The sequence below is a fragment of the Trifolium pratense genome, linkage group LG2, assembly GCF_020283565.1.
Source record: "Trifolium pratense cultivar HEN17-A07 linkage group LG2, ARS_RC_1.1, whole genome shotgun sequence".
Taxonomy (NCBI): Eukaryota; Viridiplantae; Streptophyta; class Magnoliopsida; order Fabales; family Fabaceae; genus Trifolium; species Trifolium pratense.
Genome location: NC_060060.1, coordinates 54,342,734 through 54,369,759, shown reverse-complemented (window position 1 = coordinate 54,369,759; position 27,026 = coordinate 54,342,734). Strand labels below are relative to the sequence as shown.

General features: G+C 32.9%; 3 protein-coding genes, 1 long non-coding RNA gene, 2 other non-coding genes and 1 pseudogene across 8 annotated transcripts; 3 read left to right on the top strand and 4 right to left on the bottom strand.

Annotated features, from left to right (window-relative positions):
* Positions 1–742: 742 nt before the first annotated feature.
* On the bottom strand, positions 743–9,334 carry LOC123906944 (annotated as a pseudogene).
* On the top strand, positions 2,516–8,446 carry LOC123906945. 3 transcript variants are annotated; one of them, XR_006809056.1, is made up of 7 exons: positions 2,535–2,956; positions 5,404–5,509; positions 5,721–6,041; positions 6,129–6,348; positions 6,642–6,807; positions 7,539–7,643; positions 7,748–8,446. It is a non-coding gene; the product is annotated as an uncharacterized LOC123906945 (long non-coding RNA). The 3 variants fall into 3 exon arrangements; XR_006809057.1 differs by having other exon boundaries at positions 2,523–2,956; positions 6,129–6,807; XR_006809058.1 differs by lacking the exon at positions 5,404–5,509 and having other exon boundaries at positions 2,516–2,956; positions 6,129–6,807.
* A 2,894-nt stretch (positions 9,335–12,228) lies between the features above and the next one.
* LOC123906943 lies at positions 12,229–15,443 on the top strand. The gene is made up of 5 exons (XM_045956978.1): positions 12,229–12,477; positions 12,573–12,646; positions 13,436–13,565; positions 13,713–14,027; positions 14,926–15,443. The coding sequence occupies exons 1-5, from the start codon at positions 12,364–12,366 to the stop codon at positions 15,196–15,198; spliced, it is 906 nt and encodes a 301-aa protein (XP_045812934.1). The 5' UTR covers positions 12,229–12,363; the 3' UTR covers positions 15,199–15,443.
* A 34-nt stretch (positions 15,444–15,477) lies between these two features.
* On the bottom strand, positions 15,478–15,550 carry TRNAR-ACG. The gene has a single exon. It is a non-coding gene; the product is annotated as a tRNA-Arg (tRNA).
* A 2,039-nt stretch (positions 15,551–17,589) lies between these two features.
* On the bottom strand, positions 17,590–17,662 carry TRNAR-ACG. Its single transcript has one exon. It is a non-coding gene; the product is annotated as a tRNA-Arg (tRNA).
* Positions 17,663–17,749: 87 nt separating this feature from the next.
* LOC123906941 (oxidation resistance protein 1-like) lies at positions 17,750–20,643 on the top strand. Its single transcript, XM_045956977.1, has 8 exons — positions 17,750–17,999; positions 18,181–18,701; positions 18,796–18,868; positions 19,031–19,111; positions 19,242–19,305; positions 19,835–19,922; positions 20,003–20,087; positions 20,232–20,643. The coding sequence occupies exons 1-8, from the start codon at positions 17,886–17,888 to the stop codon at positions 20,313–20,315; spliced, it is 1,110 nt and encodes a 369-aa protein (XP_045812933.1). The 5' UTR covers positions 17,750–17,885; the 3' UTR covers positions 20,316–20,643.
* A 291-nt stretch (positions 20,644–20,934) lies between these two features.
* On the bottom strand, positions 20,935–26,267 carry LOC123906940 (asparagine synthetase [glutamine-hydrolyzing] 3). Its single transcript, XM_045956976.1, has 13 exons — positions 25,941–26,267; positions 25,310–25,405; positions 25,070–25,211; positions 24,217–24,312; positions 24,022–24,116; positions 23,051–23,212; positions 22,846–22,926; positions 22,528–22,749; positions 22,266–22,400; positions 21,817–21,897; positions 21,649–21,735; positions 21,445–21,552; positions 20,935–21,315 (listed from the first exon to the last, which is right to left on the bottom strand). The coding sequence occupies exons 1-13, from the start codon at positions 26,157–26,159 to the stop codon at positions 21,127–21,129; spliced, it is 1,713 nt and encodes a 570-aa protein (XP_045812932.1). The 5' UTR covers positions 26,160–26,267; the 3' UTR covers positions 20,935–21,126.
* Positions 26,268–27,026: the final 759 nt, after the last annotated feature.

The following is a 27,026-nucleotide window of genomic DNA, read 5'->3' as shown; positions in this document are numbered from 1 at the left end:
AAATTTTAAACATTTATTTATTTACTTAGAATTTTTAACTTATTTATTTATTTACTTTGACGGTACGTAGAATATATATATATATATATATATATATATATATATATATATATATATATATATATATATATATATATATATATATATGTGTGTGTGTGTGTGTGTAAATAAATGGAAATATTAATATGTGGAGAAAAGATGTGAGATGGTTCCTTAGAGTGCACTATTATAGAAAGAAAACTGAATAAACTATAACATCGACTGATTAGCTGTAAGATATATAATGATTAAATAAGATATGATAATTCCAATAATGTCAGGTATATGAAAAAAGTTGAGTAACATTAAACGATAGTTCAACAATAATTTTGGATAAATATTCATACAAAGAAAATTATGTTATACTAGCGGACCAGGCAGGCGCGTTCCGCACCTGCCTGTGTCTAACTTATGTACCTAAAAAAAAAGATACGCCTTATGTTATGGTGAGTTTGTTAATAAAAGATTTTTGTTGCTACTAAAAAAAAGCAAGGGTAATGTTGGTATTATGAAAATTCTACCCCAAAACTCATGTATTCTTCTTATATATTATAGTATAGAATAGATATAGATGAAAAAACCATAAAAAAAAAAAGAGGAAGTTAAGGGCAATTATGGAATAATTAAAAAACCATAAAGGAAGTTAAGGGCAAAATGGACAAAAAAAATCCAGCCCAAACTCCCTTATCCCCTTTATATATTGTTATAGATTACGAAAGACTTCCTTATAGATCACATTCGAAGTCTTAGTTGTATCTTCACCGTCGTCATCGATGATCAATATTTTTAATCCTTTTCTAGAAGTAACTCTTGAAATTGCAACATACAACTGACCATGTGAAAACACTGGCGACGGAAGATATATCCCAACATGCTTTAAAGATTGTCCCTGACTCTTATTAATAGTCATCGCAAAAGAAATCATTATAGGAAATTTTCTCCGTTGAAATTTAAAAGGAATTCTCACGTCAGATGGTGTCAGAGAAAATCTAGGTATGAAAAACTGATCACCAATATTACTTACTGAAATAATTTTTCCTTCAAAAGCACGTTTTCCCAATATCGTAATAATAAGTCTTGTTCCATTGTATAATCCTAATTTTTTATTCAAATTCCTTAATAGCATAACTCGAACTCCAACTTTAAGTCTCAACTTATGATTTGAAAGTCCCGACGTAGAAATCGTGTTCAAAAATTCGGGAGTATGAACATCATCCACTGTTTGACCGTCTACATTTTGTGTGAGTGGAGTATCATAACTCAAATATGTTTTTTCTTACCAGGAATTAAATCCAACATATAATCATTTATTGTGTCGACTATTGAATTTTTAGGAGCTAGTATAGCTCTATTTTGGAAATACGTTATATCGTTCATGTTTTGTAAAAGTTGGGGATAAGTGCTTTCAATGATAGAAGCAAGAGGATCACATGAATTTGGAATCAATAAATCTGATGGAATGTCAAGTTCTATATCATCTTTGTTGTCATCTCCAATTTCTCCATCGCCAACACCCAAAACTCATTCAGAAAACAATCTTCTTTGTTCAACGTCTGCACTCGAAGCACCACCGAGAAGCCTCATGTTTTTACTCAATGTTAAAACTTCACAAAAATTCCAGAGAACCGAAGAATTAATAGTAGCATGAACAACTTCTGGCCTTGTACCTTTGGATATTACTGGTAGAATTTGTCTAAAATCTCCGCCAAAAACAGCAACTTTTTCACCGAAGGGAATGTGTTTGTTTTTTTATCAACAGACTTGAGAATATCTTTTAAAGTTCAATCAACAGTTTCGAAACAGTGTTTGTGCATCATTGGTGCTTCATCCCATATAATGAGTTTTGCTTTTTGTATTAATAGCGCCAAAGGGCTTTTAGGAACTATGGTACATGTTGAAAACTTGTCAACATTTAGAGGAATAGGAAACCTTGAATGCGTTGTTCTACCGCCAGGTATAAGCAATGCAGCATTCCCACTTGAGGCAACTGTTAAAACTATCTCACCTTTTGAGCGTAATGCGGCTGACATGCACTACTAGAAAATTCGCTTTTAGAGACCGATTTAGCGACCGAAATAATTCGGTCGCTATAGAGACCGAAATAGAGACCAAATTTCGAGTGTCAAAGTTAAAAAAATAATCGGTCGCTAAATCGGTCGTTAATGGATTTAGAGACCAAATTAGAGACCAATATTTAGCGACCAATATTTCAGTCGCTGTTAGAGACCGAATTAGAGACCAAAATTTTGACCTTCAAAGTCAAAAACTATTCGGTCGCTAAATCGGTCGCTAAGTGATTATAGAGACCGAATTGGAGACCGATTATTATTAGCGACAACAGATCTGACGCAAAAATATTGTTACAACAAAAAGTAAAAATTTATTTAATAATAAAAATCTATGTTATGATGCTAAATTATTTTTTTTTTTAAAAAAAAAAATCCAATTTATTTATCTTGTGATTTCCAATTTATTTATCTTTTGAATGACTAGAAATAGAAAGCACTGAACAAATTGAAAAACACAAGAAGAAAAGAAACAAATTTCACGCCAAACCCTTTCTTCTTTAGCAGATCCTTTCTTCTCCATACCCTCTCCTATCATGACTGAGTTATCCACCAAATCTCCGCAGTGCTTGAGCTCTCCACGAAACCTTTTTTTCTGCAAACTTTGTCACGTCTAAGTTCTGATTTCAACAATTGCCTCAAATCTTGTCCAATTCATGTCCACATACCTTCGAGTTCAACAATTGCCCTAATCCCTTTGATTTTGACACTCAATTGCTGCTTCTAATCCCTAATCTAACATTCCGCCTCTAATCGAGAGACCGCGACGAACCATAATCTCACGATTCAACTTTCAATCGTAGCATCGTAATTTAGCATCAGAAGCCAGTTCATTCTGTCCTCGGGAAAGCGTATGAAACTCCCTCTCTCTCTCTCTCTCTCTCTCTCTCTCAATATTGTTTTCATGTTTGTTTTGGTAGAGATCTGTGAAAAAAGTGATATTTTGAATGCTACATCTTGATTTCTTATATATTACATATAAATGAGGTTAAGATCTTTGAAGACATTTGTGTACGGTGTTCTGCAGTCTTGGTCCAATTGTTTTTGTGTTTGGGCTTGTGAGACTAAGGTGGGTTTGTACTGCTATTTTCGTGAGCTGTTATGTTAGTAAAGGGGTGTCCCTTGTTCTTTTTGTTTTGTTTTTTCCTTGCTCATGTAATTCTCTCATGAGTGTGTCTTATGCTCATGATTATTCAATAGAATTATAATTTTAAAAAATTATGTATGAGATTGAATTGAAGATCTTTTGGTGTTCAATATTTACCACTGTTGAATCTAAAAGAGCTTTTGTTTGTGGTCATTTATTTCTAGCTAGTTAGTCCATTGAATTGTATGGTATCTATGAATCATTGTCAATTTTTTCTAGTGTTGTTTTTGTTAGATAGTTCATTGAATCATATCTATGAATCATCATTTTTGTAAGATGTGTCTAAACTGGATAATTTGTGGGATGGTATGATTCTTACTTTAAATAAGTCCCTAATAGTGAATGATAGGATCAATATTGTTCAGATTAGTCAGTAATGTGAGGATACAGAAATTTCAAAAATAAAAATAAAATATATTGTACTGAACTGACTTATAATTACTATGCCTTCACTACTTTAATTTTTATTAGTATTTTCCAATCTTCTTTACTAGCTACTATCTTGTTTTATATCACATATTTAGCAATGGGCCGGGTGCTTTTGTTTATCCAAAAATGGTTCACTTATGGTACATTGCTACTTATTTAGATTGCCAAAAATGGTTCACTTTATATTGTGTATAGCTGTATGCCTGTATGACATCACATATATTTAGATTGCCAAAAAAAGGTTAAGTAGTAGAGTGTATAGCTTAAATGATTACTATCAATTACAGTATAAGTAGAGTGTATTAACAAAGAGGCAGGTTGGGAGAATTAAATATAACTTGTGCTTCTGAGATTAAACAAACAAATTGGCATTACAAACACTCACTCTCACACATATAATCTCTCTCTCTCTCTCTCTCTCTCTCTCTCTCTCTCTCTCAGACTCAGTTACTGCTACAATTTAGTTTCAACACCAGACATCCTCCGCCTGTTCATTTCCTTGGTAATAGCTTTTTATTTTTGAGATTTATTTTCTTCATTTCTATTTCTTTTTATTCATTCTGTTTTCTTATATGCTTTATTCATTTCATATATAAGCCTAATTATTATTTTATCTATAATTATATATTTCACTGCAAATTTTGTTCATGTCATCCTAAAACACGTACTGCATTTGATTTCACCTTTGCACACACTTGTGAGTGAGACCCTATACCCGGGTCCGAGTGAAACTTAGGATGAGTGGAGGTTCAGTGATAGCCATTTTAGGATTTTTTTTTTCCTATCTGGATATTGCGAGAATCTCATCCAGTGTGCGCTCTTTGGTAGACGTAGTTCATCTATTGTTGTGTTGTGGTTTATATTTAAAAGAAATTTTAGCTGTGGAAACCTTAATCAGGAAGTGAACAGAGTCGCCGAGAGATATATGTCACGTATTATAAGACCACATTTAGAAAATACTAAGTCTTTTGCTATGGAGGGACAAACGGTCTCTCTCGACTTGTACGGGAGCAAGCAATGCCAATGGTTTGACTATTAATGCTCTGAAATTGATTCTATGGTAGTTGTCAAGTTCCTAGTCAAGATGGGAAAACTATATACTGGGTTTGTTCTAGTCACAAGTGCCAAGTCAATTAGGTACTCAAAAGGTATATAGTGCAACACTCCATTCATCTACATTGATCATCTATGTTCCAAAAGTTATACAATACTTGAATGCTTTATATTGGAGGAAACTAAGCTGATTGTTAATCATGGCCATTAATGAGTTTCTGGAGTTTATAGTTTCATTAGATTCATATTTTTTTTATGCTACTGGTTTTCCGCTTCGTCCCATATTTCTTGTGCCTTCTAGTTGGGCTGCATATTGGTCCATGTGTATAGTTATTTGTTTCCTGAGGTTATTTATTGATATATTTCTCTCTTTATACAGATTGGGAAATCATTTGTTGTTTCTAGATGGAAGGATTATCCACAGTTTATTTTAGATTGGGAAATCATTTGTTGTCTCCATTGAAATTTGAATGGTCATAGCTTATTTTAGATTATAGGTTGGATGCACAAATCAGGGTTTAGTGGTTCAAGGTTGAACTTGGTGTTTATGCATTATTCAGTCAGAAATTAAAATATTCCATGGCTACATATATATCATTAGTATAGCTATTGATGTAGATATAGCTAAGGTTGAAATCCCATTTTTTTACAAGGATAATTGTTTTCCAGATGTTTGCTGATTTAAGATGTTCTCCATGGCACCGTATCACTTTGTCCTCCCGATTGTTTTCCGTACAAATGAACACTGGGTATCATGTCCAAAAGTATACAACAGGTTGGTAGTTTAATATTATAGATTATATAGGTATAGGTATTGGATGGATTGCAACAATTATTTACTTGCATTATGGCCTGCTGTAAACATCTGAATGCTATTGACTTGTCAACCCTTTTTTAGTTGGGATCCTTTTCTATTGTGTATTGGTGACGATGAGTATACTATTCATTCATTGTGAAGTTAAGAAAAGTTGTCGTTTCACTTACAGGGTGATACACCGCATGAAAAGCGACCAAAGCTGGGTAGTAATGCAGTAGAGGTGAAAGGGAAGGCCGTAGAGGTGAAAGGGAAAGACAAGATGTCAAAAACTATTGATGCTGCAGAGTCGGCAAATCCTGATGAGTTTAACTTGCTTAATTTAACTGAAATGAGAAAGTGTTTAACATTGGTAAGAGCAACACGAATGAAAGCAAACAGGATGCATGAAGAGTTATTTTTGGATTTCCTAAACCTGGGAAGAAAAGGATTGCAGAGCTCTTTGATAGTGTCAAAGATTCCTTCCATTTCTCATAATCGTAAATTCCTAAGGGTGAGCATTCATGAGTGCTTTTGTTGGTGGTTGAGTTTAAGTCTACATATTTTAGCATTGTAACTGATAGCCTGCTAATTGTAACAGGTAATAATAATCACTAGAGTTGAATGGAAGGAGTTTGCAATGGCGTACAATTATTAGATGACCGACACACCCAACATAGATTTGTATATTTATTTATAATTTATAATAGGGAAAACCTAGGAGTGGAAATTCTTGATACCCCATAATTCATAAATTACCTCATAATCTGATAATTTCTGTTAGGATAGATCCAAGGAAATTGTGGTTTCAAGACTTTAAGGTATTTTTCTAATTTTGAAATGATGAATAAAAATGATATATAAAATAAGTGTTTGAGAATCAATCACTTGTACCAATGGATTTACATTGTATCATTTATAAGAGCCTGTGACTTGTCTTAATTCATAAAACTTGTATGTCACCTTACTTTCATTCACTCTGTTGTGTCTAGAGGTATGTGTGTGTGTGTGTCCTGTGATCCAAAAAAATAAGTGGTCGGTTCTTGTGTCAGTCATTCTGTTTGTTTAGGCTTGCTTTTTGTCTAACCCTCTGATTATATATATACACACACAGACAAGGTTCAATTTTTGTCCACCGGATGATGCATTGGCTAGAAAGAACTTTGAAAGGCGAGGTGCGGTAATAATGAAAACAAATCGAGCATCTGACTGTGGAGGTTTTTAAAAAGCACGTTCACACTTGTGACTCTATCACCACATCGCAACATAGAGCTAATTTGGTAAAGTTAATTTATTTTGTTTATATAAATATGGTGTGTTAAATTTTTGTGATTATGTGTTTCTGCTGGAAATTCTATTTTAAATTAGTTTATTATGTTGTTAATGAGAATGGATATTCTAAGATCATGATGTTGTTTTAAGCGTGAAGCATGAAAGCAATGATTCCAAAGAAGTAGTCAGAAACACTTAATGATGAAAGAAGCCAATAGGACTGCACAATTAGTTTATTTTTCAGTACTGTTTAGAAGTTACAGAACTAACTGAGATTTTTTTTTTTTTGCTAAGAAAGAAAGAAACTAGTAGGAATTTTCTTAATAGCCACATAAATTTCTGAATTTGATTTTTCTTTTATTACTACTATTTTTTTTTTGTTATAGCAGACTTTATCTTCTTTGAAAAGAATGAAGTCTAGGTGTATAAGGAGGAGGTCCCATATTATTTTGTCCAAGAATCAGTCAGATTTATGATATGATAAAGTATTATTTAGATCAAATTTCATTAGTAAATTAATTAAATGTGTCTGACAACGAGGAGTTCTGTTTTAAATTTTAATATACTCCCACTGGTAAGTAAAAATAACTATAACTAATTGTATATATATATATATTATTATGAGAAATGTGCAATGACAACCATGAGAATTTGGGTAGAAGATACTGATCATAACTAATTTTTAGGAGTTGAAAAGTTTGGCTGATAGTTCTAATTCATATTCTTTGTTTTGTTATAGACGGAACTGAATGGCACTCCCCCCGCTCCTGTAGATTTGTTTGTTTACACACACCAACATCGCAAGAATAAGGCTTGAGTTGATCGAAGATCGGAACATGTCTATGTAACGAGTTCTCAACTTTAAATAGTATTTTTTTTTTTCATGTTGATTTCATTGTATTTTACTTAATTTTAAAATATTAAGTAGCTTCATATTTGTGTCAATAGGAAAACTATAAATGTAGATTGGAAGAATTAACCCAACAAGCATCTTTGCAAGGAACTCAGCCACCAAAGGAAATAGATGTGTGGATTGAGGTTGCAGGAACAAAGAAAGGACACATATATGGTCTTGGGAGTGAATCTTCTTTATTTGCAGGCAGGCGAAATTACCGTGGTTCAGGTTCCGCGTCAACTGAATGGGTGCAAAGACATGAAATTGAAGAACTGAAAATTGAAAGGGAAGAAATGAGAAGGGAAAATGATGAACTTCGTGATATGGTAAAACAATTGATGGAAAGCTTAAACTTTCGGCCGAAGCCATATACTAGAGATGAAGTTCATGAAGATATTGCAGCTAATAGTAACGATGATGTGACTGATGATAATGATGATGACATGTCTGATGATGGTGAAGAATGATGATAATTATGATGTGTTTGATGATGGTGAAGAATGATGATCAAGAACAAAGTATGACAAGTGTGATTTATTATATATTGTTTTCTTAGTTAGGATATTGACTTTTTTTTATGCAAGAATTGAACGGGATTTATTCCCCTTTTTGTATGTGAAGATCAATTCACTTATATACTTGCAAGTGTAGGTAGTAGTGATAACTTGGTCTTGGTTAGGTTATGCTTTGGATTTATTACTTATTTTTGGATAAGTAGTTGGTAATACTTAAATATAAATATATTGTGTTCATGTTTAATTGTTTGGGATTTTAAATTAATAATAATAATAATAATAATAATAATAATAATAATAATAAAAAAAAAAAAATTTAGAGACTGAAATAGAGACTGAATTTCCTACATAGCGTCTTACAATCGGTCGCAATGGGCAGAGAAAATAATTTCAAATCAGTCACTAAAATCAGTCGCTAAAATCAGTCTCTAACAGTCTCTGAATTTGGTCGCTACTTCGGTCTCTAAATTCAGTCGCTACTTTGGTCGCAACGAACAAAGAAATTATTAAAAAATCAGTCACAAATCAGTCGCTATAGCGTCGGACAATTCGTCGAATCCATCGTCGCAAAATCAGTCTCTAAGCCAGTCTCTGATTTCGGTCACTGTTTCGGTCGCTAATTTCGGTCGCTATTCAGTCGCTACAAAATCGGTCGCTGGGGTGGTCACAACTGATCAGCGACCAGGGTCATTGATGCCGATTTTTTCGGTCGCTATTTCGGTCGCTAATGGATTTAGAGACCGATTTTCATCAAAATCGGTCTCTAAATCGGTCGCTAAAGCCGAGTTTTCTAGTAGTGATGGCCCTCCAGATAAATGTCTTCCCTATACCGCCATAACCATAAAGAAAAAACACACCAGGTTTGTTTTCGTTAACTCTTGTCATGATTGTGTCATATACTTTACGTTGCTCTGAAGTCATAGTTGACATCAATCTAACATGTTCCTCAGCTAATAATTGTCTGTTATAATTCAATTCGTCATGTATTAAACTATTTCGTATATCAGGAACTAATGATGTGGCTGCTCTAGGCATTGGAGGATAATCTTTTAAACTCTTCCCACAACTACGTAACATCATCTCAATATATTCTAGTGCATATTGTATCAATTGATTATCGGTTAATATTAAATCTGCAATGTTAAAATCAAAATAATGAATGTAATTAGTGACATGACTATGGTTGTGTTTGGTTGTATTGCAAAAAAAAATTGATTTAGCATAATTGAGTTTGATAATAACTTTTCAAAATCATTGATCAGGAAAAACATAAAAATATTTCGTGATGAATAATATAGTCAACAATAATTTAGATATGATATACTTTTAAAATTGATGGTGCTTATCAATTATTGCACATAATTTTAATTACAATTGGTATACTTGCCATAGTGGTTGAAAATATTGTCTTGCATCGAAGGGTTGCGGGTTCGAATCCTTGTGAAGACAAAATTGTATTATTTTTAATAAAAATTGCAAGATAAAATGGAGGGAAAACAAGGAAAACAAATGAGTTTAATTGTTATGCACCGTCGGTGTAAAATTTTTTTACACATACATCCAATGACGTGTTGCCACATCATTTAATGAATGTGACATATCATGTGTTTTTAATTACCATACATGATGTGTCGGTATATTATTGGACGCATGTGCAAAATAACTTTACACCAACGGTACATATAAATTAAATTCAAAACAAATTAGGGTTTAAGGTTTGCTTGTGTATACAAGCTTATAATATAAAAGATTATTTTAAAGTGATATGAGTTGCACTAATGGTAATAGGATTTAATTGATATGCACCGTGTGTAAAATAATTTTACACTTTCAACCAATACCAACAATGTTTTCTGCCACATCACCCCACTTTCTTGACATCGAAGGGTTGCCACTTTCTTGACAATGTTTTCTGCCACTTTCTTGGTATACTTGCCATAGTGGTTGAAAATATTGTCTTGCATCGAAGGGTTGCGGGTTCGAATCCTTATCAAGACAAAATTGTATTATTTTTAATAAAAATTGCAAGATAAAATGGAGGGAAAACAAGAAAAACAAATTAGGGTTTAAGGTTTGCTTGTGTATACAAGCTTATAATATAAAAGATTATTTCAAAGTGATATGAGTTGCACTAATGGTAATAGGATTTAATTGATATGCACCGTGTGTAAAATAATTTTACACTTTCAACCAATACCAACAATGTTTTCTGCCACATCACCCCACTTTCTTGACATGACAAATGATGGTTATTTATTTGATGATCGTGTAAAACTATTTTACACTGTCAGTGCATATCAATTAAACTCATGGTAATATGGCGTGATTTAAGGCGGCCCATTTTTATTTAGAAAACTCCTTTTTAATATAAAATTAAAAAATATTCTTTATTATATATATAGCATTACTCCAAAAATATTTCTCTCAAATTTTAACATTTCCTTTTTTATATTTTTTCATGATATTATTAATGTAATTAATTGTATATACAAGTTTTATAATACTATTATTTTTTTAAAAAAATATGTATTGTAAACAAATGCTATGCCTAGTACTACAATAGTATAATGAGTTAGTCTTCTACAACATATTGAATCAATATTCAAATTTTAATTGAGAGATGTGCTCATATTTAGTGTCCAACAATATTTTGAACATAATTACCTTTAATAAAAGAAACTTGTCAATAATAACAAAAAAAGAAACTTGTACGTAGGGTATAGATAAGCTAGGTCAATTGAAGATTTGCAAAACCTAAGTATGACCTGATGAAAAAGTTTTCGATCAGATTATAATCATAAGTTTATTTTGAAGTATGAGTTTAACCTTCTTAATTAAAATCCTATTATAGCTTGCTTGTAAGCATATTTAAAGCTCTATTTCATATAAACATTTTTAAATATATGAACATTCTCAAATAAGTAATTTGACACATTTAAATAGACTAATGAACAAATATGTCAATGTAATTTAGTCATATTTTGATATTTTATTAACATAATAGTTAGAGAATATAACTTTATATGAAAACATATTTCAACTATATATATTTCATTAATAATATAATTAATAAAAATAATAATAATAATCTAATTATATATGTCAAAAATTAATGTAAGTTAATATGCTTAAACTAATGAAAATAATTTTGGTAAATAAAATGTTTAACACAAAGTACAAATCTAATATGATAAAAATAAATTACTCTCAATTTATTTAAGTAACCCGATCTGATAAAGCTTAAAAAACTTTCTTTGTAGCACGAAGTATGACTGTTTTAGCTAAAATAAAATAGACTTTTTAAAAAGTCTTAATATTTAAATAAAGATCTTTTTTAGGCTAAAATAGGCTCGGACGTAGGCTTAAAAGTTAAATCTACAAAATTTTCTTTATATGGTAAAGTTTAAGTTTACACGTTACCTTTTTAGTTTTGAATTTATTTTTAAAAAATAGTACTCTCTCCGTCCCAAGCAAAAAAAATATTTTCACATTTATTAAGAAAAGTAAAATATGGTAATTTTAAGGATGATTTTTTATGTTTTTGTTGAAATAAGTTTAATGAGAAAATATAAAAAAAAAATTATTAGTTATTGATTATGAAGAAAAGAAGAAAAAGAATAAGTTAAGTAAAAGTCTATCTTAAAAATGATAAAAGTTAATTTTTTTTGCTTATAATTTAAAACATCAAAAAGTTTTTTTTTTTTTTTATAATATGGGACAGATGTATTGAACATGGTGAATTTTGAAAAGGTGAAAAACCACTTTAAATTATTGTGGTTGCTTCCCTTAAGAAAGCAAAAAACTCTATAAATTGGAGTGAGATATATCATATGAGACGGCCCATATGAGACACTGAAGTACTAGCTAGCACGTTGAAACATCCTGCATTAGCGACAAAAGGACACGCGGCGATCATCGAAGAAGCCATTAGAAAGAAAGTGAAGATTAGATGAAAAACCTGGGACCCACCACCTGATCTTGATTTTAAATTTTAAACAAACAAACGTAATTTTCAATTCAAAAATTGATGAATATATCTTCACTCTTCAAAAACTAAACATTAACATCACGTTCCTTCACAAATTCACATTATATTTCTATTTCTATTCATTCATTCACATTTCACACCAAACCAGCAAAGAGAGAAGAAAACTATGGGAAGCACTCCGGTGAGAAAACCACACACCAACACCTCCGATCTCCTCACTTGGTCGGAAGTTCCTCCGCCTCAATCTTCCTCCGCCGTCTCCGCTACCCGCTCTCGACAGGTTACTATTTCTTTTTCTTCAATCTATCTATCTATCTCTGTTTCAACTTTCAATCATTCATTCACTCACTGCATTTCTGTTTAAATCATATATAGCCTTCTGATAGAATTAGCAAGGTTCTTAATAGTGACCAGCTCACTGAAGAAGAAGCTCAAACTCTCGCCAAAAGGTGCTAAATCTCAACTCATAACACGGATCAGATCTTATGTTTTTCTTTTTTTATTTTTTTTAATTTTCTTCGATCTGATTTAATTCTTGTATATTTTGCCGAATAGATCTGTTTCTTAATTTGTAATTATTTATTTCGCTTCTTTTTAGAGGTAGGATTATTTACTTAACAATATTTTGTTGGATATCTTACATGTTTCGAATAGAACAGTTGTTGAGCCTGATTAATTAGCTGTTGAGCTTATATAGGCTACCACATTTTTGTTATTCATCTATATTTTCTATATGATTTGGGGCGTTGAACATTTCGGGTGCGTTTGTTTAAGTTTTAAAAAAATGATTTTGTTTTGAAATGATAAAAAACGTTTTTAAGCTTTAAAAATTTAAAAGATTATTTTTTGGAGATTTTAAATAAAAGAAAATTTAAATTTACTTTCCGGTTGTTTACCATCATAAAAATCATTTTTTTAAAAAATGTGAAGCTTTTACACTTAGGTTCCTTAGTTTTAAAAAAAATAGATTCTACAAAAGCTATTAGGATAAGCTTTTCATTTTGGGGTTAAAATTTTTTTTTTTACAAAATGATTTTCTAAAAAATCTATACAAACACTATTATAATTATAAAATAGATTTTTTCTTAAAAAAATCCCAAACAAACTGACCCTTCATTAGAGGAAGTGTTTTCCAGAAATTTAGTTTGGGTTATGTCATGAAGGTGATTAATTTTTATATGTTCATTTTTTGTCTAACCTTTATTTATTGAACATATATTTCCATCTGGTGCTTTCAGCAAACCATGTTCAGGCTATAAAATGAAAGAGATGAGTGGAAATGGTATATTTTCAGACAATGCTGAAGATTCTGCATCAGAAGCCGGTTCTGCAAATCCAAATAACAGAACTAGCATTCGCATATATCAGGTTTTTTTTTTTTTGAACAAGCCGCATATATCAAGTTTACTTGGATAATTTCGATTATCTTCGGTTAAATTTGAGACCTTATGGGCATTTTCTGATATCAATGTTCTGGTTTTCTTTTGTTTTTTCTGTCATTGCATTGGATCTCAGCAAGCAATAAATGGAGTTAGTCAGATATCATTCAGCACTGACGAAAGTGTTAGTCCTAAGAAGCCTACCTCTCTACCTGAGGTAGCAAAACAGCGTGAATTGAGCGGGACTTTGCAAACTGACTTAGATGCAAAGACTCAGAAGCAAATATCAAATGCAAAGACCAAAGAGCTCACTGGAAATGATATATTTGGCCCTCCTCCTGAAATTGTGCCACGTTCCACAGCAGCTGCACGGACTTTGGAATCAAAGGAAAGTAAGGACATGGGAGAACCTCTTCCTAGAAATTTGCGAACATCGGTGAAAGTTTCTAATGTAAGTGTATTCTAGGCATGAAAATATTGAATTGTCGTCTAGTGTTAGTTCTAGTGTAATCTTTTCTTGTGGCATGGTTATCATTCTGGATTGAGCTAGGCTTCTGTTCTATTTGTGGGCCGGTAACATCCACATGACTCTTTGTAGTGATGAATTTTGACCCTTGACAGTCCACCATGTTACCTTATGCGCTTTTCTAGAATGGGAAATTCAAATGTAGATCAATTCTTTCTATTTTATTTTTTTGGGGTGGGGGTTGGGGGGCTAAGAGTTTATTAAAGATACAACTCAGAGTTGTACTAGAGATAATCATAATACAGTTGCAGCTCTTGAGGGCCAATCATGTGGACTTTTATTTTCAGTACATGTGGACTTTTATTTTCAGTACATGTGGCTACTGCACATGCATTGCATCCAGGAGGTCCATTAGTTTATTGTCTTTAAAGTTTCTGTGATGGTATTGTTCTTTTTTGACTTTTGTGTGTATAACATTTAAAGTCTTTCTTTGGGTGTTAGGGTGGGGTTTCTTCTAGTAATGAACAGATATTTTTCTAAAATAAAATGTGTGTGTATGTTTGGATTGACAGTATGTGGTAAAATCACCGAAACACTATGATTTTGTTGAAATTTTAAAATGTAGTTTTTGCCGAAATTGCGGTGACTCATCGCAATCCCGTCAATCTAAAACATGTTTGCAGTCCCATTTATTTGTTTTATGTGTTTTTAACTTAGTACATGGAGGATCTTTCCTCCTTCTGCAAAGTCCTTACTGCTTATTTAGCTCAACCTTTCTTTTTAATCTTAACTGTCCAACGTTATGAGATAACGCTTTTGCTCATCATTTTATTTTGCCCGATAATTTTGACTCCACTTTGAGATTCCTTTCCTTTGTTTGTAGCCTGCAGGTGGCCAAAGTAATATCTTATTCGGTGAAGCACCTGTTGAGAAGACATCAAAGAAGATACATGACCAAAAGTTTGCGGAGCTTTCAGGCAATAATATTTTCCATGGAGATGTTCCTGTAGGATCCGCTGAAAAATCTCTGAGCAGGGCAAAGCTGAGAGAAATAACCGGCAGTGACATATTTGCTGATGGAAAGCCAGAAATCAAAGACCCTGTTAAAGGTGCCCGTAAACCCCCTGGTGGAGACAGCAGCATTGCCTTACTTTAAATTATGATATTTAAATATTTAAACTTAACCCCTTGATGTAGGCACTCTATACTTCTGTCTGAACTCCCATGTTATTCAGTAGAAGGGGGTTTAATTTAATGTGTTTGATTAACATCATTTTAGGTTTCAAATTAGAAGAGGGTAACATGAAATATCAACTGGATGATATTTTAGTGTTTACTTACAAGCTTGGTATTGTTATCAGAACTGGATTGGGAAGTGGAATAATATTCATTTAAAAGCTTTGTGCTGTGTTCTTTAAAAACAAAAAATATAAAACGACTTCACTGGGGATCGAACCCAGAATCTCTGGTTCCGTAGACCAGCGCCTTATCCATTGGGCCATGAAGTCTTGATGTTTTGTTTTATGCGTACATTATTTAAAAATAATATTTTAAGATGTTTGTTTGTATCACAAAGTCTTGATGCTGGGCCAACTACTACAGTTTTTGTTTTTTACCTAAATGCAATTTGTTTTTTTGGGTAAATTTACTTCATACAAAATTAATACTAGTAATAGTTGAAAATGTAAACATCATAAAGGATGAAATAGTATGGTCTTTGAATGTTTGTATAAATTTTGAATGTTCTTTTTTGTAGTCGTAAATATCATGTTAATATTTGACTTTCATGTTAGGATGTTAATTTTCTAAAAGCAACATATTGATGGGGGTTCATATCAGATCAGGCCTTAGGTTAAAACATTTTTAGAAGCAAATATTTGAGAGGATCCAAACTCAATTTTTTTTTGTTTACGATGTTGGCAATGAGGATTGAACATAAGACCTCACCACTAGATCAAACCTAGTGTTTCTATTTTTTTATATAAAGAATATTGACGAGAGAGATAAAAGACAAATATAGAGAGGATCCAAACTCTATTTTTTGTTAGAAAGAATATTGAGAGAGTGATAAAAAGTTAGAGAGGATCCAAACTCTATTTTTGTAGTGCCAGTTTGGGAACTACGAATGCTAGAAATTTTTATTTTATCTCGATCACAAAGCTTTGATCTTGATAATACCGTCATCCCTGTTTATACTTCCCACTTTAACATAAGAAAAATGAGTCTATTTAATGTATCGATGTTACTAATACGGTTGAGCATTAGTAGGTTTTGGTCGATTTCGGACTGAAAGTCGCAAAACAGTTAAAAACTACGACCACCTAATTTGGATCCAATTATGAACGCCTACGACTTCAGTTTATTCGGGTGTTGGGTCATACGGATGACAAGTAAAATAGATCGGTTGTTAGAGGTTAGATTGAAACCTTGTTGCTATATCCAGAACTCCATTGATCCCGAAATTCCTAGTATTCAAATAGAAGACAACAAGAGATAGAATAACTAAATGAACAACAAAGAGGGTGAGATGCAATTGCTTTGTTTCAATTTGTAGATCTAAAGAATATAATAAATTAAGTAGATGTGAAGTAGAAATTAAAATAGATCTAGAATATTAGAGTATATTTCACACCACCTTCATCAACATATTTCAAACTTGTAAAATATAACATTTCTCTCCCCTATCAAAGATGGATAAAAGCAATAAAGTGGGGAGTATAAGAGATTGAGAGAGAAGAGGTTCTCAAAACAGAAGAAAAAAAATTAATTTGTATCTTAGCAATTGTTCGATCAGTTTCGGTTACAGAGAGATATATTTTTAGAGACTCGGACCGCCTGTATGCAACTGTTCAAAACCAACTTTTCACAATTGTTGACTCGAGATCTAACTGACATCCGATTGAATACTTCAATATGTTGGTTTCAAATCGGATTGTGAGTCTTGCTCAACCCTAGTTACCAATATACTTTTTTTATAGATGCATCATACTCTAACTTAGCATATGTTTGGATATTTTTATTTCAATGGTGAAAATTCATGTCAAATCAAAAGTTGTCCATCATGTAATTTCAAGTAAACACTTATCTAATGCCAAGCGACTCGTTTCTTGAACACACGTTTAAAATTATATGTATAAACTTTTATCCCTCTAATGTTAGACTTATGATATGTACCGAGAGAGTAGACAAGAAGAGCTAACTACATATACTAATCTCTCGAGCATAATAGAATCACAATGGATAACGAAACTCTTCCTCATATAAAGAGAACAAACATAGATAAATTGATATTTCATGGAAGACTACACCCCCAAACCAAGGTTGCTTCAAAATCAATTAGACAGCTCAACTTGCCTTGAGATCTTATATTATAATCGGAAATGGATCTTTTTTAAAAGGTATTTTCTGCAACATTGATGCCTATGAGCAAGACAATGAGCCATTCATTTTGGCATAAAACTAGCTCCCATGTTTTTTTTTTTCATTCAGACCAAAAAATGTTGTTTCTCATTGTGTTCTGTTGCACACAGAATAAAAAATCAGAATTCGACTTCACTGGGGATCGAACCCAGAATCTCTGGTTCCGTAGACCAGCGCCTTATCCATTGGGCCATGAAGTCCTCTTGTTATTACTTTTTCCCATTTTATATTAATAAACAAACAAACCATAAAAAGTTGATTCTTCAACTTTAACCATGGCATGCTTTTCTTCACAATACAATTGAAGGTGAGGAACCGAGTCAACCTATGTGACCAACCTTCATAGTTGCATCAACAAACAACATTAACACCATTACATAGTATCTTGTCTTTTTTGTTTGCCGCATAAACAACAAAGTAAACATGAAAAAGAAACAATCTTTGCGTACCAAAGCCACCAACTTTGTCTCTGTCCTTCTCAACCCCATCTCTGATCCTGATTCTCATCAACCCTCAAAACACCCTCCAACTTCTTCAGTAAGTTTTCTTATTTATTTCAAACTAAATTTAAGATTAAATCTTAGCTTGTACGAGGTTCATGTTTTTTTAAGATTATGTCATAGGTTGTTTTTTTCTTTAACTTTTTTTTTTTTTTTTTTTTTTTTTGTGGCATTTTGTTTCAAATTAAAGTAAAGATTCCATTTTTGTTTCTTATCAGGAAGGAGTAGGTGAATTAAAAAAAAGTGATGAAGAGGGTAATAATAGTAATCTTGATTTAGTTGATAATGGCCCTGATACTTCATCTTTCACTGCATTTCTCTATTCTTTATTGTCTTCTTCAGACTCTAAAGAGAATGATAACTCAAATGGACATAATGATGATAAAGCTGAACCTGATAATAATAATCATAATAGCCCTTTAGTTGATTCATCCATTGAGGAAAATGGTGGTAGGAAAAGTTTGTTTTCTAGAAGTAAGCAATCAGTTGGTAGAGTTATTCGCCGAGCTGTCAGAATCCGTGGATTTCGCCATCATGATCGGAAGGATAGTAGTAATAATGTTGAGGTGAAACTTGAAGATAGGAGGAAAGAATCACTGCCTATAAAAGAGTCGTTGCCTTTGGATGATTTTCCTGGAATTTCTGAACCTTCGGTTCTTGTTTCGGAAAGTATAAGGAATGTTCTTTATGCTTCTCTTCCGCCGCTTATGCATGGAAGAAAATGGCTGTTGCTATACAGGTATCTGAAGATGAAGGTTCATTGCTGTGTTGATGATTAGTTTATTTGATTGATATGATTATTTCTTTATTAAATTTCAATACATTTTCTGCAGCACTTGGAGGAATGGTATATCGCTTTCAACTCTTTACCGTAGAAGCATGCTTTGGCCTGGATTGAGTTTGCTGGTACAGACTACAGACTAAACTATCCTTAAGCAGAATAGTTGATGTTAAACTTAATCATGCACTTATCCAAGTCTGATCTGCATTTTAAACTGAAAGGCAAATTTCTTTCATTTTACAATCATGTGTTAGTTTTCGATCAATGTTAGTGATTCCATTCTATAGGTTGTTGGAGATAAAAAAGGAGCTGTGTTTGGCAGCTTGGTTGAAACACCTCTCAAACCATCCAACAAGAGAAAATATCAGGTCATGCGAAAACTCATTTATCCTGTAATCATATGGATTATCAATTCATATAGACTGAGATAGTGTTTTCTTGATTATCATGCAATGATGCTACTTGTTATTCTATCTTGTTGACAGATTGTGTGTACAGGGAACAAACAGTACTTATGTTTTCACAAATATATCTGGTCATCCTTTCATATATCGTCCAACAGGTATGCACTTGCATATGAATTTGGTCATACTGTGTTTCTACAAGCAATCAAAATCAAAGATTAATTGGTCTTATAACTATATGGAATGAGAAGAGAATTTAAAGTTTGTTTATTGTGATGATTAATGAAAGCTTAATGACATTTAGGTTTTCCTATAGTTCCTTGGTCTACACATGATAGCTATAACAGAATGTCATCTTTTGAGTTGACCATGGAACTAATTCCAGTTGAGGATTACTTCATTTTTCTTTTCTTTAGAATCTACAGAGTTTTGTCTGCTAGATACAGTTGTCAATCCATTGTGTGATTTCATATTCTTCTGGAAATATATGAACTGTTGAAAACTCCTATTTTGATGCCACATTTCCCTTTACAAAATAGATTTTGAGATTCAATAGAGTAATTTTGCAAGATTCAGCATCAGCATGGGGCCTAAGTTTTCATTTGCAAAATATGTGATACTAAAAAAGTTCAGATCTAACCTGGTTTAGACTTCCGAATGATGCTTATTAACACCTCAAAATTACAGGGGTAAACCGTTATTTCACACTTTGCAACACTGACTACATAGCAATTGGCGGGGGAGGTCATTTTGCACTTTATCTGGACGGTGATCTGTAAGGACTTTGTACTTTCAGTTTCATTGTGGTCCCTTTCTTATTCCTAGATTATCAACGTGGTTTTTGTTATTTTAAAGATTGAATGGCTCGAGTTCGGTATCAGAAACTTTCGGGAATCCTTGCCTTGCAAATTCTCAGGACTTTGAAGTGAAGGAAGTAGAGGTAGTACACAATAAATGCACAGACCTATCACACTTATCTCCAGCCTTCGTTTTATTTGTTTTTTTTCCAGATACAAGCTAGTTGCTAAATTTAGAGACATTTATAAAAAGAAAAGTTAATTGGTCTGTGTGATCCATCATGCAGTTGTGGGGGTTTGTACAGACTTCAAGATATGAGGAAATGCTTGCATTGAGCAGAACTGAGGTGCCAGGGATCTGTCGATGGTAAACATCTCTGAATATTTACCTGATGTAAATCAAACAGCCTGCGGTCGGCATTTCATGGAATAGTCGCTTCTTACTAAGTGAGCAATGCAACGATCACGGAGAAATTTTCATGTATCCAATTATGTTTCCACTAACAAACATATCTGTAAATATTTACATAGCCTGTGTATATTATAATCTATGCACATTTTTGCAAATGTTGTACACAACAAAAAGTGGAGCAGGTTTATTTGTTTTTGCAATTTCAAAAGCTAATGATGGACAGGTTGTATTTGTCCGAGTCTATAGAAACTTTTTGTTGGTGTCGTATATATCATGTTTTAATACAATTCTGTTCTCCTGCATAATACAGAGGATTCGTGTCTATTTTAGTGTGGTGACTTTTAACATGGTCAATAATGTGAAATTGATCATGAGAAAGAGTAGAGACTGATGGTTGAATATAAAACCATGCTGGGGTGGTGGAGGGGAGCACCGTTGATGATGCCGCGACAAAAATGGCAGTGCAGGAGATGAGTCGGAAACTGTTTATGCATTCATCCATGGCTAAAAGGGCAATAGACTATGGTGGGCAAATTTAAGCATTCACCCATATTAAAAGAAGCCACCTTTTTAGTATATATGACAAAAGTAAATCATAAATATTATTAACCTGCTGTGAAGTTCTAAAACATCAATTGTACTACTTGGTTTGTTAAAAATGAAGGGGAAAACACCAACTCTCTTCAGTAGTTTCACTTCCATCTACTTGAATTTAAATCCACAAGTTACATATACATTTTAAATTTTTACTTGACAATCCATCACAGCCTTCAGAGAGATTTGTTGTTGGGCTCGGCTATTTTGGTATCTACTGCATCCTTGTATGCATCTGCATGAACACCGAGCGCGGCACGTCCAGAAGGGTCGAGATTTTTGGACCATGCTGCGTCCCATTCCACAGCTTTTGCAGTACTGCATGCCACACTAGGACCTCCTGGCACTGATAACCTGGCAGAATTCTGTTGAAATGGAAATGGTTCAACATAGTCAAGAAGTGGTTTGGTATGGTTGAAATTTGTAAACAATTCCATGTTCTGATGAAAATGTATTATATTTTTTAATAGAAAAAAAAAAAAACTAAAATTCACCTTTGGAAATAACTTCTCAAAAATTGTCCTATAGTGGTATCCCTCTTTTGTGGTTGGAGTGTTTTCAGGGTAAACAAAGTTGGCATGCTTCAGCATTGCATCTGTGACCTGGCCATTTATAAGAATAAAACAGAAACAAGAATAATATCAATGGAATTCTATAAAATTAGTTATTGAATTCATTGTTCACAGTTTAGAGCTTACTTGTGCGCTAGCATGATCCTTCAAACCATCAATCCAACTGTATCCGACACCATCACTGAACTGTTCCTTCTGCCTGTACAATATGTGCTGAAAAAACAGAAGAATAATTATATGAAAAAATCCTTCAAGACATATGAATAGCATAATACAGCAGAAGTTGATGCAAACCTTTGGCAAATATGGAGTCTTATCATCATCAAATGCATTGCGCAATACCCATTTCTCTATCCTTCCAAGATCAGGCCTTATCTGTGGAATTTGTCATAAATTTCACGAGGTGATTAAAAAATGAAGTCAACGAGATTAATTTCACATACTAGTAAATTCAATTTCATAGAGACTTGTGAGAAATTTAGAACTGTTCATAAGCATGAATTATGCAGTAAGCATTAATCTCTATCAACATCATATGCCCTAGTGACTAAAGCAAGATCATCAAAAGAAGCAACTCGAACATTTAAACCAAAGCAAGAAATTGAAATGACGTTAGAATTTATTTTACAGTAGTAAACATAATCTCTATCAACAAACAATGCAGGCAACCAAATCATAAGATAGGCAAGAGCTGTATGCTGCATGACAAGATGAACACCAAGAAAGAAGTAAAGGTAAAATACCATTTTCCACTCCGGATCAATAGCCATGGATGTGCTGATAAATTCTTTATCCAAGAACGGTACACGTGCCTCTATACCCCAAGCTGAAGTTGATTTATTGGCTCTCAGACAGTCATAAAGATGAAGTGCTTTAATCTGTCAAACCATCAAAACCACCAAAAACTTGAATGTGTAAAAGTACACAAAAGAGTGAAGAGATAAAGATGCACATAATAATCAGATCAAAATATGGGGGATACGCATAACAATTATGGTATATTACTTTTCGGCATGTTTCTTGATGAAGCTCTATCTTGTTAGGCGCCTTATGGAAATACAGGTAACCTCCAAATATTTCATCTGAACCTTCTCCAGAAAGAACCATTTTCACTCCCAATGATTTGATTTTTCTGGACATAAGAAACATTGGAGTACTTGCTCTGATAGTCGTTACGTCATATGTTTCAATATGGTAAATGACTTCCTCAATTGCATCTATACCTTCCTGATATAGCCAAAATAAAATATTATCTATGAGTTAGCAATAAAAATCTCATCTGCACAAGGTAAAAAATGATGAGATAATGAGTGAGATGGTAACCTGAACCGTGAAATGAAGTTCATGGTGACAAGTGCCAAGATAATCTGCTACCTCTTGTGCAGCTTTCAAATCCGGAGATCCCTGAATGGTGGAAATATCATATCATGAAGCATATAAATGCTAATATACTACTAGTTTTGGACGTTGAAGAAAAAGATGGATAATATAACTCATTTTGACCTAACACTGCGGAAAGAATTCTGACCTTTAAACCAATGCAGAAAGTATGTAACTGCGATCCCCACTGACGAGCAGCATCAGATTTAGCCAAATATCGGTTAGCCACTGCAGCAACAAGTGATGAGTCTAGTCCTCCAGACAAAAGAACTCCAAAAGGTACATCAGTCATCATTCTTTTAAAAACAGCCTGCATGATATCACATTTAAAATTAGTTAAAAGGGATGTTAGTAAGGTTATCAGTTAGTATGTGGCACAAGTACACTAAAAGAAGTCACTAAATATAAAAGGAACAAAATGGTTTTTTTTTTTATTCTTTACAAATTAGCACATAGTAATCAGCTCCAAATTCCAACACTGAGCTTTTGTCCACACACATCAGCAGCGTATCAAATAATTTAGTGTACGGAAGGCCTACATCTTCCATAAGTAAGACCTTGCGACCTCTTGTTCAGTATTTGGACATCAAATTCAACAGATACTGATGATGTATCATTCCTAAAATGCATGTAATTTTTCCAGAAGTTAAGTATACTTTCTCAAAAGGCACTAGGTAGCATTTCATGGTGCATTTTGGGTTCATCACCTCTAGTTATGCCATGACATTCCTAAATTTGTTGCAAATTTAGCAGTTTTGTATTCTTGTGAAAATGATATAATAGACAAAAAAATGCGTAAGGATGCTCTAAAATTCCATCGAGAGCTGAAAATAGTACGAAACATTTCTTTAAGCACATGCAGTAGAACCAACGTTGTCAATCATGGATAGCAGAAAATAACAGTTTGTTCAAATTCCGCTATGCAATAGTGCTATAGCGCCACAATAATCTCTACTTGACAATATTTTGTACAACATAGACAAATAGTGTACCACGGAACAATAGCAATTTGTTCAAATTACACTATGCTATAGCACCGCTATTTAACAACAGAGTAGAACATCCTTTCTAAACTTAAAACGGTGATGGAAGTCAGTGGATAAGACTGTAACAGCTTACCCTCTCAAAGGCCTCACGCAAAATCGTTGAATCATAGGGTGTTGATGGAATTGACTCTGAGAACCATGGTGGATTGTACCACCTTCTTAATCCTCCTGCAAATATCTCAGTGTTAAATTTAGACAGTTAAAGGAGAGTGGAAATGGGAATTGATTTACAAGAGTAATCATAAACAGAAAATAGAATAAGACATACCCTGTTTGCTGGAATAGATATGCCCCGGAGGAAAAGGTATGAATCTCTCACAATCATCCATCAGAGCTTTCATTTCAGATGCAAACCATATTGATCCTGCAAATAAATCAGCAATTCCATAGATAATATATCTGACTTGTTCATTTGATAAAGAAAAGGCCATGCATACCACCCAAGTGAATAGACAACTCTATATTTTATATTCTAGAATTATGCAACAGCAGAATATAGAAGCATTGGCAGATATAACAAATTCATTCTTTATGTTTATACATATATGTAGCAGAATATTCGTCCATAATTTATAAGAAATTAGTATTGTACTTTCAATCTTAAGTACCTTCGCTTGAGTTATAAAAATTCATGTAATGTGCAAATGTGGGTAAACAACGTCAAGTTTATTAATACTACGAAACATACTACAAAACACATTGATTTGAAGCTTCAAAGTTTATATAGGAGCTCATGCATGAATGATTTATTTCAGTTTATTGACAAAAACAGTTAGCAACTTAGCACATCCAAACCCAAACTCAAATGCATTTCTCATACTGACTTAAATTGAACAGTAGCTAGCTCAATTTCAGTGGTTGGCATGCGAACGAGATTATGAGCGTGTTTGGATTAGTTTATTCGAGTTATCTACAAGATAGCTTATGAAAACAATTTATACTTTATAGCTTATATTGAACAGTTTGACTTTATTCTAATTTCTTTTATAAAAATAGCTTATACATAAGTACTTCCGATAAGTGCTGATATGTTATAGACGCTTAATTAAGTTGTTTATCTAAACAGGGTCTACCGTGAAAATGTAAAAAGTTACAACTGAAGAAGGCGCGAATGTATTTACCATCATGGCCCCAACCCAAGTAAAGAGGGGTAATGCCAATAGCATCACGAGCCGCAATAAAACTTTTATCTTTAGTATCAAGAAGCACAAATGAGAACATCCCATCCAGCATATCAACAAACTCTTCCCCATGTTCTTCATACTAATCACATCATAATAATCAATCATCAGAATAATTTGAAAAAAAAAAGTAGTATACAATAATCACCAAAATTCAAACTTATTCCATAAAACACTTACAAGATGAGCAATCACTTCACAATCACTACCCGTTCGAAATTGATGAGAACTCAGTCCCTGTCTCAATTTCTTATGGTTGTATATCTCCCCATTTACCTGCCACCATAGTTTCAACAAAAAAATGAGACCCAAAAAAAAACATTTTTCAATTTATATCCACATTCGGTATAATAAAGATATTTTACACCGTAAATCAATCACAATTGTAATTACTTCTAAAGTCACATTCGAGTGGTTGTCATTTTATATCCACATTCACTATAAAGATATTTTACACCATCAATCAATCACTGTCCTAATTACTTTTTAAGTCGCATGTAATTGGTTGTCATTTTATATCTGCATCCAGAATTTTACACGGTCAATCAATCACACAATGTACTAAACCTAAACTGCATGCAAGTGTACTTTTTGTTTCTTTTTTCACAACCGGTATCCGGCCCACTAACCGCCTAATCTGGGATCAAACTTTGTCCTCCCTACCAAATCCAACGTCAATCACCACCGGACCAAGTAACAATTGGTTGCATGCAAGTGTACTTTTATGAGTTAAACAATGCATTTTGTAATGAAATGGATATTTTTAAGAAAATAACAAAAAAAATGAAAATTGATTGATGATGATACATACAGTGACAATAACGGTCTTGTCTTCATTGTAAAGAGGTTGATCTCCAGAAGTAGGGTCGACAATAGCAAGACGTTGATGAGCAAGGTAACAATCTTGATAAGAATGTAAACCACTCCAATCAGGGCCTCTATGTCTCAATCTCCGAGACAATTCGATTATGCGAGCACGTTTCAACTGACTGTTGTCGACCACACCTAAAACTGCTAAGATTCCACACATGACGGCTGCAACAGCAAGGATGGTTTTTTTACTATGAAATGAAAAAGTACACAGTTTGGATACTCTCTCCGATTTTTATAGTACTCGTGAGATATAGATTAAAATAATGTCTTACCAAATTGGAAATGATACTAATTTTAACCAAATTGGAAATGAATTATTTGGGAAAATTCGAGTTCAGGTTCCAATTAAAACAATTTTTAATCGGATTTTATTTACGTCCCTCCTTCTGAAATTGGTTGTTAACTTAACACCCGAAAAAATAGACAAGTTTTGTAACTATTTTTATTATTTGATTAATAGATTCTATTATTTCGTCAATATGTTATATCACATCTATCTTATTTGATCTAATAGTGAAAATTATTGATTTAACTAATGATAAAAATAAATTTGTATGTGGTTTAAGACTTTATCTCACTTATTCACATTAAACAAAATTGATTAAAATTCAACAGGATTGGTTTTTTATGAGTCAAAAGAAAGAAAATATTTCTAAGACCCCAAAGTCAAACTACCCATAATATCTTTTGTAGTTACTGATTTGATTACATTTATGGTGTGTTTGTTTCATGGTTGAAAAACTATTTTCATGAATGTTAAAGTTACAAATATAAATTTTTACGTTTGTTACAAAGTTAGGAAATTAACTCCTATGAAAAAAAAATCACTTTTCTGTGATTTTAATCCCAAAAAAATAGGTGGGAATGAAAGGTTCTCGTGCAGATGGGAATAAAATTAAAATAATTACCCACATACTCACTCTTACGAATAAGAAATTTACTTTTGTCACCCTACTGATTCTGGGACGCACCCTATGAAATTAGCATTTTACCCTTGCCCGTTACTTAGGTCACTAAATAATGC